The 15,634-nt window shown below is 39.8% G+C and overlaps 1 protein-coding gene across 5 annotated transcripts in view; it reads left to right on the forward strand.

Annotated features, from left to right (window-relative positions):
• CSNK1G3 (casein kinase 1 gamma 3) overlaps positions 1 to 15,634 on the forward strand; it is a 130,111-nt gene that overhangs the window by 38,403 nt on the left and 76,074 nt on the right. For all 5 annotated transcript variants that reach the window (XR_004646057.1, XR_004646058.1, XM_034773103.1 and 2 more), the window contains exon 5: positions 1,799 to 1,868. Coding sequence is in view for 3 of the 5 variants with exons in the window: in XM_034773103.1 (XP_034628994.1) it covers positions 1,799 to 1,868 (70 nt within the window). In the remaining 2 variants the exon portion in view is untranslated. The remainder of the gene's footprint in view (positions 1 to 1,798; positions 1,869 to 15,634) is intronic.

The following is a 15,634-nucleotide window of genomic DNA, read 5'->3' on the forward strand; positions in this document are numbered from 1 at the left end:
CCTTTCCCCAATGAAAATGCAGTTCTGTACTGAGTTTTTGAGCAGATCAGACACACATACCTCCTTACCCTTATAGGAGGAAGATACCACATAACAGTTCATGGGGCATTAATATTGCATTATATGATACTAGTTATAGCAGAATTGCATAGTTTATAAAAACTTCTATTACCACAGCAAATTTCAACTATATTATTTAATCTTGTGTATTTGTGATCCTAAATTTGAATCCCATGCATTTGGGAGAAAGCCATATTCTGTACAACTGGATTACACTATACATTAGTCAGTGATACTCCAGTATAGGCAAGTTTTCTATATCGTTTAACTAGATATGCCAGGTAGGTAACGGTGATCAAGTGTTATGCTTTATTTGAAGTCTCCGAATAACCCATAATTGAAAGATGACTTCTAAAGGATCACAGCTATTATCAGTTTCTTGTGCTTTGCACAATTTTTTTTATAGAAGAGCATTTTCATTTACATTGAGTTTATACTAAATGTGATACTATCCCAGATCTACCAAGTCAGCTGGTAGTAACCCCTGTATTTAGATTGTAAATTGTAAGGGATTTTGGTAGCTTTCCTTTGAGAAACTCTCATTCTTCCATTGTTTGCCGAAGACCTTAGATACTCAAAGGGAGGAGTGTCCTCGAACTAGGGAAATGCTTTCTTTGTCATGAAATTTCCTTTCAGCTTTTGCTGAGCTATAAACTGTTTAAAAAAATATCACCATTCCCCTTCTTTCATGTGTTCCTCAGGAAAATTTTGACAGCTTGCCAAAATAACCAAACACACACAAGGGCTAAGAAGCTGCTGCTGCAGCAGCACATGCTGTATTGGGAACACCTGGGAGCTGCCAGAGCAGCTGTATGGAGGGATTGGGTGGAGAAGAAAGCCAAGCTGGGCTCTCCACCCCCTGGGCACAGCCCCTGTCACTGGTGGCCTCTGCTGCCCCTGGGGGACTCAGCCTGAGCATGTTCTTCCCAAATTTCCATGGAGGAGGTGGCAGGAGAAGGAAAGAGAAGCACAAAGCATAGTCATTCTGGGCTACTCCTGGATCCAGGAGTGTTGTTGTCCCCCCCCCACACACACACACTGGGATAACAGTGTTACCTGCTATCAGCTATTGTAGTTGGTCCTGTAGATCAAGAGTTAGTAGTCTGTGCTGTAATGATGAAGGTTCAGGCTTCATTACCCACTGATGCATAATGAGGAGTTGTTCGTTGCACATAGTAGAACTTTATTTAAAAATTAAACAGACAAACAAACCAAAAAAACATGGTAAAATTTTTTGTTTGCAGAATCAGGCACTCAAAAGATAGGAAATGTCAGATTTATAGTTAACCTCTACAGCTTAATTGTGCTTCCTTGTGCATATGAATAAGTCTTAATTACGTGATCACATATTTTTTTCCTACATGATTCCTGTCTCCTTCAATACACAGAGGTCAGAATGAAGATTTCATGGGCAACTGTAAATCTGGCGTTTTCTAACTTTCAAGTGCTTGCCTTTGCAACCCAAGTTTTTTTTAATCTAATATAGAATTAGTTTTGGATGGGGAATGCTTAACCTTCTGTAATCTGTTAACACCAGTTCATTTCACTGTGTACATTTTCACTAAGTATTGTCAGCATAAAACTGTTTTTTTGGTAAAGATGTCTTAACTATATATTGATTATTAGAACAATGGATAGTAAATAATTCAAAAACTGTAATTGAGGTAAGCTGTCTTATTTTAAATGTTGAATCCTTTCTGTATGCTTTTTTTTTTTTTTTTTTTTTTTTTTAAACCAGGAGCCAATGAAATCCAGAGCACCACAGCTACACTTGGAATACAGATTCTACAAGCAATTAGGATCTGGAGGTAAACATACATATAGTGTATCAGACTGTAAAATAATGTGAAAACTGACAATGGATTAAACCTGAATTGACTGATCTTGGGGTGTAACTGTCCTTTAAGAACATCTTTTTAAATTGGCAGGTAGCCATAGCAGCAAAACAAAAAATAGACTAAAAGCCATTTGGTTTCATATATAACTTTATTGCTGGAATATTTTCATGTCAATACTGGCTTATTCACGCTGATGGAAATATATTATGTAGTCTATTTTATACACTTTTTTTACAATTGTGAGTATATGTATTTAACTTTTGATTTATTGTAAATTGATATTTTTTACCTATTGAAAATATAGCTACCAAATACTCAAACCTTAGATGTTATAGATGTTGTTGTGTGAATTGGTGTGCTAAGGGCTTGTCTGTACAAACACTTAGTTGTGGCAAGCTTGTGTGTAAATCTGCTTCTCACCAAGTGTCCACGTAGCTCCTTCTGATACACACTAAAATTCTGTAGTACAGTAATCTACCCTTTCTGAAATGGGAGCACATTAAAGTGCACAAGGGAACTTTTAGTGCGTGCCAGCAGGGCTCATATGAACATTTAGTGTGTGGCAGGAGGAGGCTGTTCCAGAATTTCACTCCTCTGATGGTTAGAAACCTTCCTCTAATTTCAAGCCTAAACTTGATGATGACCAGTTTATATTCATTTGTTCTTGTGACAAATTGGCCCTTAACTTAAATGAGTCCTCTCCCACCCTGGTGTTTATCCCTCTGATGTATTTATAGAGATCTATCATATTTCCCCTCATCCTTTGTTTTGCTAGGCTAAACAAGCCAAGCTCCTTAAGTCTCCTCTCTGAAGGTTGGTTCTCCATTCCTCTTATCATCCCAGTAGCCCTTCTCTGCAGCTGTTTCAGTTTGAATTTATCTTTCTTAAACTTTGGAGATGAGGATTGCATACAGCATTACAGATGAGGTCTCACCAGTGTCTTATATAATGGTGGTAACATTTCCCAATCTCTACTGGAAATACTTTGCCTGATGCATCCTAGGATTGCATTAGCATTTTTCATGGCCACATCACATTGGTGGCTCATTGTCATCCTGCGATTGACCAATATACCCATGTCTTTCTCCTCCTATTGCTTCTGACTGATGCATCCCCAGTTTATAGCAAAAATTCTTTGGTCCCTAAGTGCATGACCTTGCACTTCGCATTATTAAATTTCATCCCATTTCTCTTTATTCCAGTTTTCAAGGTTGTCCAAACCTTCTTGTATGCTCTTCTCGTCTTTCTCCATAATGGCAATACCTCCAACTTTGTGTCATATGCAAATTTTGTGCCAAGGTCATTAATGAAAATGTTGAATAAGGTTGGTCCCAAGACTGATCTTGGAGAAACTCAACTAGTAACCTCCTTCTAGTGTGACAGATCACCTTTCAGTGTGATCTGTTATAGTCTTCCCTTTAACCAGTTCCTTACCCATCTTTCAATTGTGTAGCTACAGTATATCTTGATTATAATAAGGATTTTGATGCAATCCCACCTGACAGTCTCATAAGCAAACTAGGAAAATGTGTTCTAGATGATATTACTCTAGCTTGGGTGCATAAATGGTTGGAAGACCATACTCAGAGTAGTTATCAATAGTTTGCTGTCAAAATGGGAGGATGGTATCTAGTGGAGTCCCGCAAGGGCCTGCCCTGAAATTAGTACTAGTCAGTATTTTTATTAATGACTTTGATAACGTTGTGGAAAGTATGCTTATACAGTTTGTGGCTATCACCAATATGGGAGGAGCTGCAAGCAGTTTGGAGGACAGAATTAGAATTCAAAACAACCTTGACAAATTGGATAACTGGTCAGAAATCATCAAGATGAAATTCAACAAAGACAAGTGCAAAGTACTACACTTAAGAAAGGAAAAATCAAATGCACAACTACAAAATGAGACATAAGTAGCTAGATTATTCTGCTGCTACTGCTGTAAAGGATTTGGGGGTATAGTGGATCACAAATGAGTTGTCAATGTGATGCACTTGCAAAAGAGGCTGATATCTTTCTGGTGTGTATTAACAGGAATATGATATATAAGACATGGGAAGTAACTGTCCCACTCAGCTTGGCACTGGTGAGGCCTCACTTGGAGTACTGTGTCCAGTTTTGGGTGCCATGCTTTAAGAAAGATGTGGACAAACTGGAGAGTGTCCAGAGGAGAATAATAAAAGGTTTAGAAAACCTGACCTGGAAGAAAGAGATTAACACCCCCCCCCCCCCCCCCCAAAAAAAAAAAAACCCTGATGTGTGTAGTCTTGAGAAAAGATGACTGGGGGGTGGTGGGAGGCGGACCTGAGAGAGTCTTGAAATAAGCTAATGGCTATTATAAAGAGGATAGTGATCAATTGTTATGTCCACTGTGAAGGCAGGACAAGAAGTAATGTGCTTAATCTGCAGCAAGTGAGATTTGAGCTAGATATAGGGGGGTGGAGGGAAGGAATTCTAACTATAAGGATAGTTAAGTATTAGAACAGGCTTCCAAGGGAGGTTGTGGAATCCCCACCATTGAAAGTTTTTAACATCAGGTATAGTGGATTATATTTTTTAAAAACTACATTATTGCATTGTTAAGGCTGCATAGTCAAGCATTCAAGTTGGGAAGTTCCAGAATTAAGGTTGAGTGTTCAACCTTAATTCAGCTGCCTTGTTTGCATACATTGTTAGTTTTTAATTCAATATTTTGTTTTATTGTTTTGTGTGGGCCTTTAGTACACACAGTCCAAATTGTGCACTGAATACAGAATTTCCTCATAGTCTATTCTGTGGCACTCATCACCTGAGTTAGCGACTCCCTCCTACTTCAACAGAAAGGTTAGAACTTCCAGATCTAGAGTACAGTTCAAATGACGGCACAATTCTCACAGTAACTGAAAGCTGCAGTAGGTTGTCCTCTTCTGTGGACCAAGCACTAGAGGTAGACGATACACATTTTGTCAGTGGGTTTCACGTATATTTGCTGACAGCAGAGGATTGTTGAAACTAAGTTCTTTTCCATATTCGGAGGGGAATGTACTCTAGGGGTTATAGACCCTTCGGCCCCCTCCAGCCTGTCCTTTTCCCAGTCTTCATACCTCTCTCTCTTGCTCAAAAAAAAAAAAAAAAAAAAAAAGCCTTGAAATTTTTTTTACACAAAATCCAGAACCAGTTACAATGTCTGGGCTGATTTACTCTTGTATGAATCCATTATGTAATAGTGAAAGGACATATGGATTAAATTTATCCAGTACCTCATTAACTTTCAGATTCACCACTCAATTTGTGCTTTTACCTTGTTGGCAAGCAAGGATAAATGTACTCTAACTTGCTACTTAAACTTTTTAATTATAAAATATGCTCCCAAAATAATCTTTAGTTTTTTAATGTGAATTGTGATGTTGATAATCAGATTCACAGGGTCAAATTCTACATCTTTTCCATACATTAAATTGGACTATGTTTTCTAGCTTCACATCAGCAGTTACCACTATCTGATGCTCTGTGGAAAGTGACTTCCCACTCCCCCAAAATATATGCCCAGCCAGTTGCCCACTGAAGTGGGATGGGGAATCAGTTACTGCAAGTGATTTCATTCTGAGATATAACATTTGATAACTCTTAGTTTAGCTTGTCCTATTACAGTTGTCAATGGTTGTAAAATTACCCAGCCCTTAAGGGAAGGCGGGGGGAATTTCAGCCATAGCATTTGAATTAATGGTTTCCTTTGTCAGTAAATTCTGCAGGATGACCATACATTATGTAATAGTACTTCCTTTTTCATTGGTTCTAAATTAACTTGCTGCTAAGATCATTGAACCCTTGATCTTTCATTGTGGAATGGAGTAAAATAGGGGGAACTGATCAGTTTACATTATATCGGCTTTTCATAACTTAAATTATCGTAAGTCAAGTCTCTTATGCTTTGCTTTCCAGGCAGTCTTTTTTTATTTTTGCAATCTCTTGTTATGTGTGTCCTGCCATATTTCAGAAGTCAGGGGTAAGAAGATACGAAGCCCAGAGTACTTTATTGCAACTTGCATCTTGGCAGTTCTTGGGGGCTAAGTAATGGGGCAAAGAGAATGGGATGAATCTTCTAGATTGTGGAGTACTCTTCGTATAAACAAGATAGGAATCTCGACCCTAAGAATAAGATGCCCTAGGAGAGTAGTGCAAATGGGTCCAAAGTAGTGCAAATGCTCTAGGAGAGTAGTGCAAATTGGGTGCATTAACACCGTTGGTGCACCTCTTGCTGCTTTCTGGAGTGTAGAAGAAAAAAACATGGATCTCTGGTGTGTACACTGCTGGTGGCCATGCATTCCGCCAGAGCTGGTGCTTTAGTGAAAATTAATTGGGGGAAACCAGTTTTCTGAAATTAGATTTGTACATATATTTAACACAATCTAAGGAAATTAGTTAATTTATCGATCTTTCACGTAAGTGATGTGCTTTTTCTTTAGCGTCAGACCCAATTGAAGAGTTTTGTAAAAGCTCAGTCACTCCTTTTTACACAGCCACAATTCAAAAGTAAGAATAATTCAGTGAACTATTGGCAGGAAAACTTAACTAAAGGAAATACTTATTTACCCAGCAAGCGATCAGTCTGTCAGCACTGTGGCAATAAATTGAGAAGTCAATTTTAAAAGGTAATTTAATTGCTGTTTCTAATACTCAAAACTACAGGATAAGTAAATAAAACTGATAGGCATAGGTATACAATGTACACTTAGTGCAATCCGGAACACTTTACCTTTCAGAAGTTCCCTGTATGTATTACCAGTTCTTATCTGAAATTAAACTACACCCAGAAGCATGAATAACACTCAGTTAATCAGTGCACATTACATTTTCTCAGTGCATGTCATATCTGTATGGATGATATGAGCACCATCCATCACTGTTCAGGCAGGTTGGCTTTGTGGCCCTGTACCTTCGGAATCTGTTCTCGTCTTGGTGTATTAAAGGAGGAATTGTGCAAGCTAGGACCCAAGGCCTTTCTTTCTGAAGGCTTGTTAGGCAGCCAACATTCTTTTCTCTTTCCTTACACGCCAAGCTCACAGAATGTGTAATAAATTCAAACATTGTGAATTATTTGAATTGAACTTCTAATCAGGATATAACACCAGTTAGAAGTCCAATTCAAAGCCCTGGTAGTATATTTCATTTTCCCCAAATGCAACCATCACCACTAACATGTTGCAGTGCCTTAAAGAGACTAGCTTCTGCATGAAGGAGCAGCTGGCTCAAAGTCATTCTAGGCAATACCAATGTGATGCTGGTTGGACGAGGAGATGATGCTTAGAGATAATTTATATATTGTCCTTCCCAACCACTGGGCATATGCACCACATTTGTCAAAGAGGTGAAAAATCTTGTGGTCACGATAAGCTCATTACTGAGCCATTGTGTTTGGGTATCATCAGTGATTAGCCTTTTTTTTTAATTTCCAGCTTGCTGGGAAATATTGGTCCTTCATCTCATTTGAGGACCTGGTCACAAAGGTCTATATGTTTATCACATCCAGGCTGGATTATTGGAATTCACTGTATCTGAAGCTGAAAAGGAAAACATGTAAGGGATCCTGCTTCTGCACAATGCAGCTTTCCGCTGCCTCCACAGGCTAAACTACCTTGAGCACATCACCCCATACTCTGATCTCTCTACCAGCTCCCATTCCCTTTACACTGCAAGTTCAAAGCCTTGGTTCCGATTTTCAAAGCCTTTTATATGTCCATTCCTAGTCCAAATCTCCATCTATGAACTATCAAGACAATTCAGCTCCTCTGGAAAAAACCCAGGATGAAGCATGTGAGAACCTGTGACAAAACATTCAAGGCTGTGGAACAAACTTAAAGAGATGAAACTAATCCAGAGTTGTCTTACATTTAGGTTATACTGAAAGATCTTTCTTTTAGATAGGTTTCCCACTGTATTTGGAATACTTACAACTACCACCCTCATCTCCTACCACTAACATAAAAAAATCTACACCAAGCAGAGTGTCCTATAACCAGAGAAGGGAGAGGAGCTTGAAGACTCTGTGAAAGACTTTGCTTGGTCTTTCCAATAGAAATCTAACCTGGAAGATGCATGTTTTATGGTGGTAAACACCTGTGCAAGAACCCAGAGAAACTGTTCTTCTACTACTGAATTGAGAAGAAGACTCAGCTTGAGGCCTGTCTCGACTGGACCCTGTAGCTTGAGATAGGTTCACTTGTAGAGCATGGTTTGAGAACTGGCTGTCCTGGTCACTAATATTACTTAGAAATGTCACCACTCCATATTCTCCAACATCTGGACAAAATTCCAAATTCCATTCAAGAATTATGTGAATGTACAGTAGTCAGAAATACAGTATATTCAACCAACACATTCTTTTTTTGCTGGCTGGCAACCAACATACCAGACTTTTCCCACTCTTGCTGGCTGTTGGGCTGTCCCAGTTTGGACACGACCCGCTGGACTGTGACCCTGAGTATGCCCTGTGGGTATGTGCTTCTACCTAACACCAGATTCTCTAAGCAGGCAAATTATATTGGGAGTGTGAGGCACAGATGTTTCCCTAGTTTCACAGTAGCCTATTTACTCTTTTTTTCAGGCAGCTTGTACTTCACCTTCGTGCCTACTGTTGCTCCTATTCTCTTTATAACTGAGAATAGCAGTTCTCATCAAGGGCCTTTTTCTGGAAAGATGGGTGAGGCTTTTTTCTAGAAGAGGACGTGGCTAGTCAGCACCCAAATAAACAAAATATTTTTAAAAACTTAGGTTGCTTATTTATAAATTCTAAATTTTAACCAGGGGCGGCTCTGTGTTTTGCCTTCCCAAGCACGGCAGTCAGGCGGATTCGGCGGCGTTTTTGCGGGTGATCTGCCGGTCCCACGCCTTCGGCGTACTTGCTGCTGAAGCCGTGGGACAGGCGGACCTCCCGCAAACATGCCGCCGAAGGCTGCCTGACTGCCGCCCTCACGGCGACTGGCACTCCGCCCCCTGCAGCTCGCTGCCCCAGGCACACGTTTGCTGCGCTGGTGCCTGGAGCTGCCCCTGATTTTAACACTGGAAGTGTTCAGTTGCCTATTAAGATAATATTGGTACCCATCCAATATAGCAGATATACCAATATTTTGTTTCTGAAAGTATAAGAAACAAAATATTTTACATGTCTATGTAGATATTGGTTGTCCTAATAGCTGCACCAAAACAAAGGGTCCATGTCTCCCCCGCCCCCTTTGTTACATTATTTAAGGGCCTTATCCAGAGACAAAGTGGTACAGGACATGTCAAGAATAATCTGGATTGTGAATGATTGTGATTTCATGCTAAATTCGGGAAAGAGCCACCTAAATCCAATTCAACAGATATATAGTGTGGAAGTAGAAATTAACATAAAGAGCAACAAAGTCTTCATTTCTCAAGAGAGACAGAAAAAATGGTCATTGACCAAGTGGATTGTCAACCGCAGTGAAGTCTGTGTCCACTTTATAACTGCTGGGAATGATAGTATTGTGCATGACAAGCTGCAATGTACTTAGGTTCACACTAGACCTTTTAAATTTTTTCCACCATCTTCCGTTTGAACAAGAAAATTTGTCTTCCACTAAATATAATAGCGTCTCTCAGATGGTGGCTTAACTGTAATCCCTTCAAGCACTGGTTTCATAGCTGAACCAGGCACACTGGTGTTTCATCTTTAATGCCAAACTTGCAGGATGGAGAGCTCACACATGACATGAGATTAATTCATGTAACTTGGAAAAATCAGGAAACAAAATGTAATATAAGCTGGTTAGAATGCAAAACAATATGATATGGACTCCACGCTTTCTTTCCATGGGTGAAAAATTCAAATTTTAATTGACAGACAACACCAGTGTCACAGCCCATGTTAACAAGCAGGGTGGATTGAGATAATCATCCCTACAGTGGGAGACTTGTCTTCTGATACCTTAGGTGGAGCAGAATATTAAGTCCATCCATGCTTTGCATATCCAGAGAAGGAGAAATATTATTGCCAACTGGCTCAGCAGAGAAAAACTAGATGAGGGAGAGTGGAGTCTTCATCTAGAGGTATGTTAGCTCTTGGTGAACATGTTTGGTGCCCCAAAGATGGTCATATCTGCATCACCCATGAATCATGGGATTACTGCATATTTCTCTGAAGACGGATCCAAGGACCAGATAAAAATGCTCTCCCCCAGAGGTGTCCGAAAGGTCTGTGTAACCTTTTCTCCTTTCCCTGTACTACTGTGATCAATCTCAGGGCAGCAAGAACTATGAGTCACCTTATAACCCCCTACCTCCAGCCTGAGGAAGTCTTGCCTATGTCTAGCTAGATATCAGCTTCCTAACACCACCAGTCTTTTAGTCGCTCAAGTACTCTCCTCTGGGCTATGTGAGCCCCGTGTTTGCTTTTGCAGGTTAACAATATTGCTTTTGCAGGTTAACAATAGGTGCCCCTTGGTCCCCAGGTCCCTTTCAGTTGTTCCCCTATGATATCCAGCCTGACACTGGCTACTCACAGAAATCCCAGCTCCTCCGTCCCCAAAGGAGCAGTGTGCCCCACTCTACCAGTTTTACCTTAAAGCGCTGCTCCTGTAAACCACATAGCATTTTCAAGCACTTATAATAAAACAAAAGTAGCTTTATTAAAGAAAGAATAGAAAGTGAACTAGGAACAAAAGAGTGGTCGAAACAAATCATTAAAATATAAAACAAAATAATAAAACTTAAACGTGGGTCTACACTGATTAATAGTCACCTTTTCTGTCTAATAAACTAGGTTCTCCCTACCCCTCATCCCAGAAGATCAGTCTGTTATACAGCTGGCTGCCTTCACAGGAACGAGGATCCAATTTTTTGTGAGAATATACCTGATCCCGCAAGACATCTCCTCAGAGTAAATCTTCCTTTTATATTGAAACAGTCTTTTTTCATAGACGAGGCAAACTTCTGTCTGCAACGTTCCTTTTTGTACCTCCTTGTGGCTTTGCTTGTTTGCAGTTGCCTCTGATAGGTTTTTTCCATTCATAGTATTGGGATGGAGCAAGGCTAAACAACTGAGCCTTGCATTACATCACTGGCTAAACTGGGAGGAGTGACGACTCCCTTTTGTGTGAATGAGCTATCACTAAAACACGTTATCCCCTGGTGACTAACTTTTTCTTGAAGACCATAAAGATACTTCCAGTGTAGTTACACATATAGTCAATATTTAAGGGGTAATGTATCTCACAATGATTGAGTCTAGATAAGTTATGAGCTTTCGGTATATACCTTACATCAGTGGTGGGCAACCTGCAGCTCGTGGGCCACATGCGACCCATCAGGGTAATCTGATTGTGGGCCACGAGACATTTTGCTGATGTTGACCTTCCTCAGGCACAGCTGCAGGGATGTGCTGGCCGCCGCTTCCCACAGCTCCCATTGGTCCGGGAACAGAGAACCGCAGTCACTGGGAGCTGCGGGGGGCCGTGTCTGTGGATGGTCAACATCAGCAAAATGTCTTGCGGCCTGCAATCAGATTACCCTGATGGGCCGCATGCAGCCCGCGGGCTGCAGGTTGCCCACCACTGCCTTACATGCTACTCTGTATGGATAAATACCCTGTACAACGCATTTGGTATAGTGCGTTTGTTAGGTCTGAGATGAGAGTTGTTTGTACAGAACAGGCGACCCTTTGCTGAGGAGCCTCTGTCACAACTACCAAGAGTTATCCAGAAGATCTGGAGTGAAAAGACAATGGTGACTTCAGTACTTCTGTTTTGGCTAAGGGTGCCTTGGTTTTCTGGTATTTTCAGCATGGCTTAGACAACTCCCCAAACTCTCCAAAGCAAGATCTACTGTCTCTGATCAAATTATCAGCCAGAGTACCTTCCTGGTTTTTGAGGGACTTGCACGAGTAGGAAAATAGTATATTTAGAGGGTGTTGTCTCTTGTCATGTGTAAATAAAAGTTTCTACCAATTTTTCTTTCCTCAGAATATGAAGTTCAAACAATGGTTCAGAAAATTTCATGTTTCACAGTAGGCTTCTACATCTCGGATGTTAGATTGCCTGAACACAATTGTCATAGTTTCTCCCTTAACATGTCAAGTAGCTATGCTAATTTTGTATATTGAGTGCTGCATGCAGAAGGAGGATTTAATTGAATGCAGGTATCAGATTCTTTCTCAGAGTTGTTGTTATTCTTGTGGCACCTTAGAGACTAACAAATTTATTTGGGCATAAGCTAGCTCATGAAAGCTTATGCCCAAATAAATTTGTTAGTCTCGAAGGTACCACAAGGACTCCTCGTTGTTTTTGCTGATACAGACTAACACGGCTACCACTCTGAAACCAGTCATTAGTCTATTTCCCAACCCCTCTCTCCCACTCCTGGATTCACTGAGTTCCTCCATGGAACTTCAACTTGGTTCTTAATGCCCTGACTGGATACCTATTCAAACCTCTCAGAAAAGCTTGCTTGTATTTCTCTCCATGTGGCCTGTCTGATACCATCTGCTAAGAGGGTGTTGAAAATTTGGAGGTTATCTGTTGAGGATCGGTGAAAAGGTGACCTTCTGTTTAAACCAAAAATATATTTTTCACAGAATCAAAGTTGTTGTGCACCCCTCTTTTGTCTCAGACCATTTGATTCCATCCCTGGCTTAATTTGGTATCTGCAGAACCCTGAGAATCCATTCCAACCTTCTGTTTGTTCTTTATTACCCAGCACGTGAGCGAAAGTATTTAAAAATCTATTTCAAGATGATTGAGATGGTGTATTCATGAGGCTAAAAAGTCCGAGCATCTCCCCCAACATTAAACATGACAGCCTAGTCTTAGGCTACATCAGCACTACAAGCTAGGGGTGAGATTCCCAGGTCATAGACATACTGGTGCTAGCTTTCATCGGAGATAGCATTCTAAGAATAATAGTGTAGCTGCAAAAGCACAGGCAGTGGGAGCAGTGTCATTGTGCTAGCCGCCCTGTGTGTTCAGGTGGGTTTGTGCTTGGGGCTGCTAGCACATGCTGCCACAGCCCATGCTACCATGGGTACGCTGCTATTTTTAGCATGCTGGCTCAGCTGATAGTAAGTGGGAGTATGTCTGCTTGAGCAGGGAATCACATCCCTAATTCATGGTGGAGACATAACCTTAGAGTGGTAGCAGCATCCTGGGCTGGAACATCTTACACAGCATACAAAGATCTGTGGAGCAGCCACTTGGTTAGTTTGTTCATAACTTCTGCAAATTTGACATGCTGCACGTATAGGCTTCTGCTAATATTGGCTTTGGTAAAAAGGTGTTCCACTGTGTCATCTTACAGAAAAGAATATATTAAGAGAATAAAGTTGGCCATTCAGTCTTAATTCAGACCCTTTGTTCACATCCATTACAGTATTATCTTTAATATTACATGATTACACTATTTGTTCTATCAGATCCTGGTTTCATTCTGTGCACAAGATGGACAGTGAATGAGATAGAGGGTTGCAAGTAGAAAGGAATGTTGTCTTTTATGTTTAAGGCAGTAGAGTAAGACCCAGCAGAGTGAAGTATTCTCCCTGGTTCAGATGCATACATCCTACATGATTGTTGGCAAGGTCTGTCATGCGTATGTGCAAGCAAACTGAATTAAAGTTGTACGGATTACCTTAATTTTGGCATTTCCTAACTTTTGCATGTTTGACTTTGTAGCCTTAATGTTCTTTTAATATAATTTTTGTCTAATACTGTATAAGGCATATAGCAGGATACAGTTTCATGGGAAAAGCTACAAGATGAGTAACACAACTCATTTCTTTACTATATACATGTTGCCTCCTGTACATTAATTACTGTTTACTGTTTGTGTTCAGATGACATCACTTTACTGGGATTTTAAAAAAAATTCTCAGTTGTTTAAATCCTTCCTCAGTTGAGAGGCAGTAGTTTATTTATAGATTTGACACTACATGTTGTTAAAAGCAACCTTCAACTAGATTGCTGTTAAATATTACATAGCCGGTATGCTCATTTTTTGAACATGTTCCTAAAATCCTTTGGGTATGGTTAAATATCTTGTTTAGTACCCAAAAGGACTTTGCTTATAATAGGAATTAATATTGTCCCACTTCTCTATTTAAAAATAAAAACATTTTGAATAATAGGAATAAACATAGTCTGAAACTGTTAAACAGCTGAGTGTTTTTCTTCCACTTAATATCTTAATGGAATGTTTAGCTTGACTATTGTATTTTAAAAGGCTAGTGTAGATAATAAGTGAATGATCAATAATTTGTCTGTCAGTAACCAATTAATTGATAACCAGTAATTGACAGATACCTCACGAACCTAATGAGGAGGGTTTTAATTAACAGCAGTGTCATATATATATATAAAACACGAGAGGTAATTGTCCCACTGACTCTACTCCACAGTGATGAGGCCTGAGCTGGAGTACTGTGTCCTATTATGGGTACCACACTTTAGGAAAGATGTGGATAAACTGGAGAGAGTTCATAGGAGAGCAACAGAAAATGATAAAAGTTGTATAAAACCTACCTATGAAGAAAGGTTAAAAAAAATAGCATGTTTAGTCTTGAGAAAAGAAGACTGAGGGGGAACTGCTAACAGCCTTCAAATATATTAAGGGCTATTATAAAGAGGATGGTAATAAATTTTCCAGAGGAGATAGAATGAGAAGTAATGTGCAGCAAGGGAGACTTAGGTCAGCTATTTGGAAAAACTTTAAAAGGGTAGTTAAGCATTGGAGTAGGCCTTCCAGATAAGATGTGGAATCCCATCTTTGCTCAAACTATTTTAAAACACCTCCAATCACCTGTCAGGTATGGTCCAGGTTTACTAGGTCCCGCCTCAGCATGGGGAGCTGGACTTGAACTCTCAAGGTCCTTTCTAGTCCTACATTTCCATGATTCTCTTAGTCTCAGCCCCAGAAAGGGCTGAAAATGTTAATAAGTGTTAATAAGTTTAGCAGTTTGAGGTCGATTTATGAAATAACTTTTTGTACACCTCCCTCTTCTCTAGCATAACTGATTCTTGTGATGGTCATTCCACTGTGCATAAAACTATCCCCAGGATTTTGCAGTGGGCTAGAGAGTTAGTACTTGGGAAGGACCCCAAACTTTATTGATTCATTTTACATTTTGGATGTGAGATCCCCAGCTTCTTGCTGCCAAAATGTTGAGGGCTGTTATAAAGAGCTACAAATTTCCTTCAACCCATCTAAATGTCTACATCAGTTTGCTTTTTCATGGTTATTATTTCAAGGAAAAGAGACATAGACATATGACTTCTAGTAAAAGATTCTGCTTCATGGTGACCAAAGGACAATTTTGTTAACAAGGGGCTTTCACAAAATTACTCCAATGCAATGTTTAACAGCACAAATATAGTATAATGTGACTGTTTTCTTAAGTTTTTTTCCTACAACCTTAGTGAAGCCATAGTCAGCTTACTGAAATTGGAAATCATTGTCACACGATCAGATGGTTAGTTCCTTATGATCCCTTCTAATCCAGGCATGCTATGTACATTTCTACCACAAAAATCTTGTTTTAAAGACAAATTTATAGGAATAGATTATGGAGGTAGCAAGTCTCATCTCAGTAGTTCAGAATAAACTTAGTTTTCGTATGTAAACACAGTTTTATGGGAAAAATACTTTATGGTATGGCACATGGAATGTTAATATTAAAGGTACTTCAAGATAAATGATTGGCTGAGTGAGAGAGTACCTGACTGTAGTCCAGGGGTTCTCAAACTGGGTCATGACCA

The sequence above is a fragment of the Trachemys scripta genome, chromosome 6 (genome assembly GCF_013100865.1).
Source record: "Trachemys scripta elegans isolate TJP31775 chromosome 6, CAS_Tse_1.0, whole genome shotgun sequence".
NCBI classification, from domain to species: domain Eukaryota; kingdom Metazoa; phylum Chordata; order Testudines; family Emydidae; genus Trachemys; species Trachemys scripta.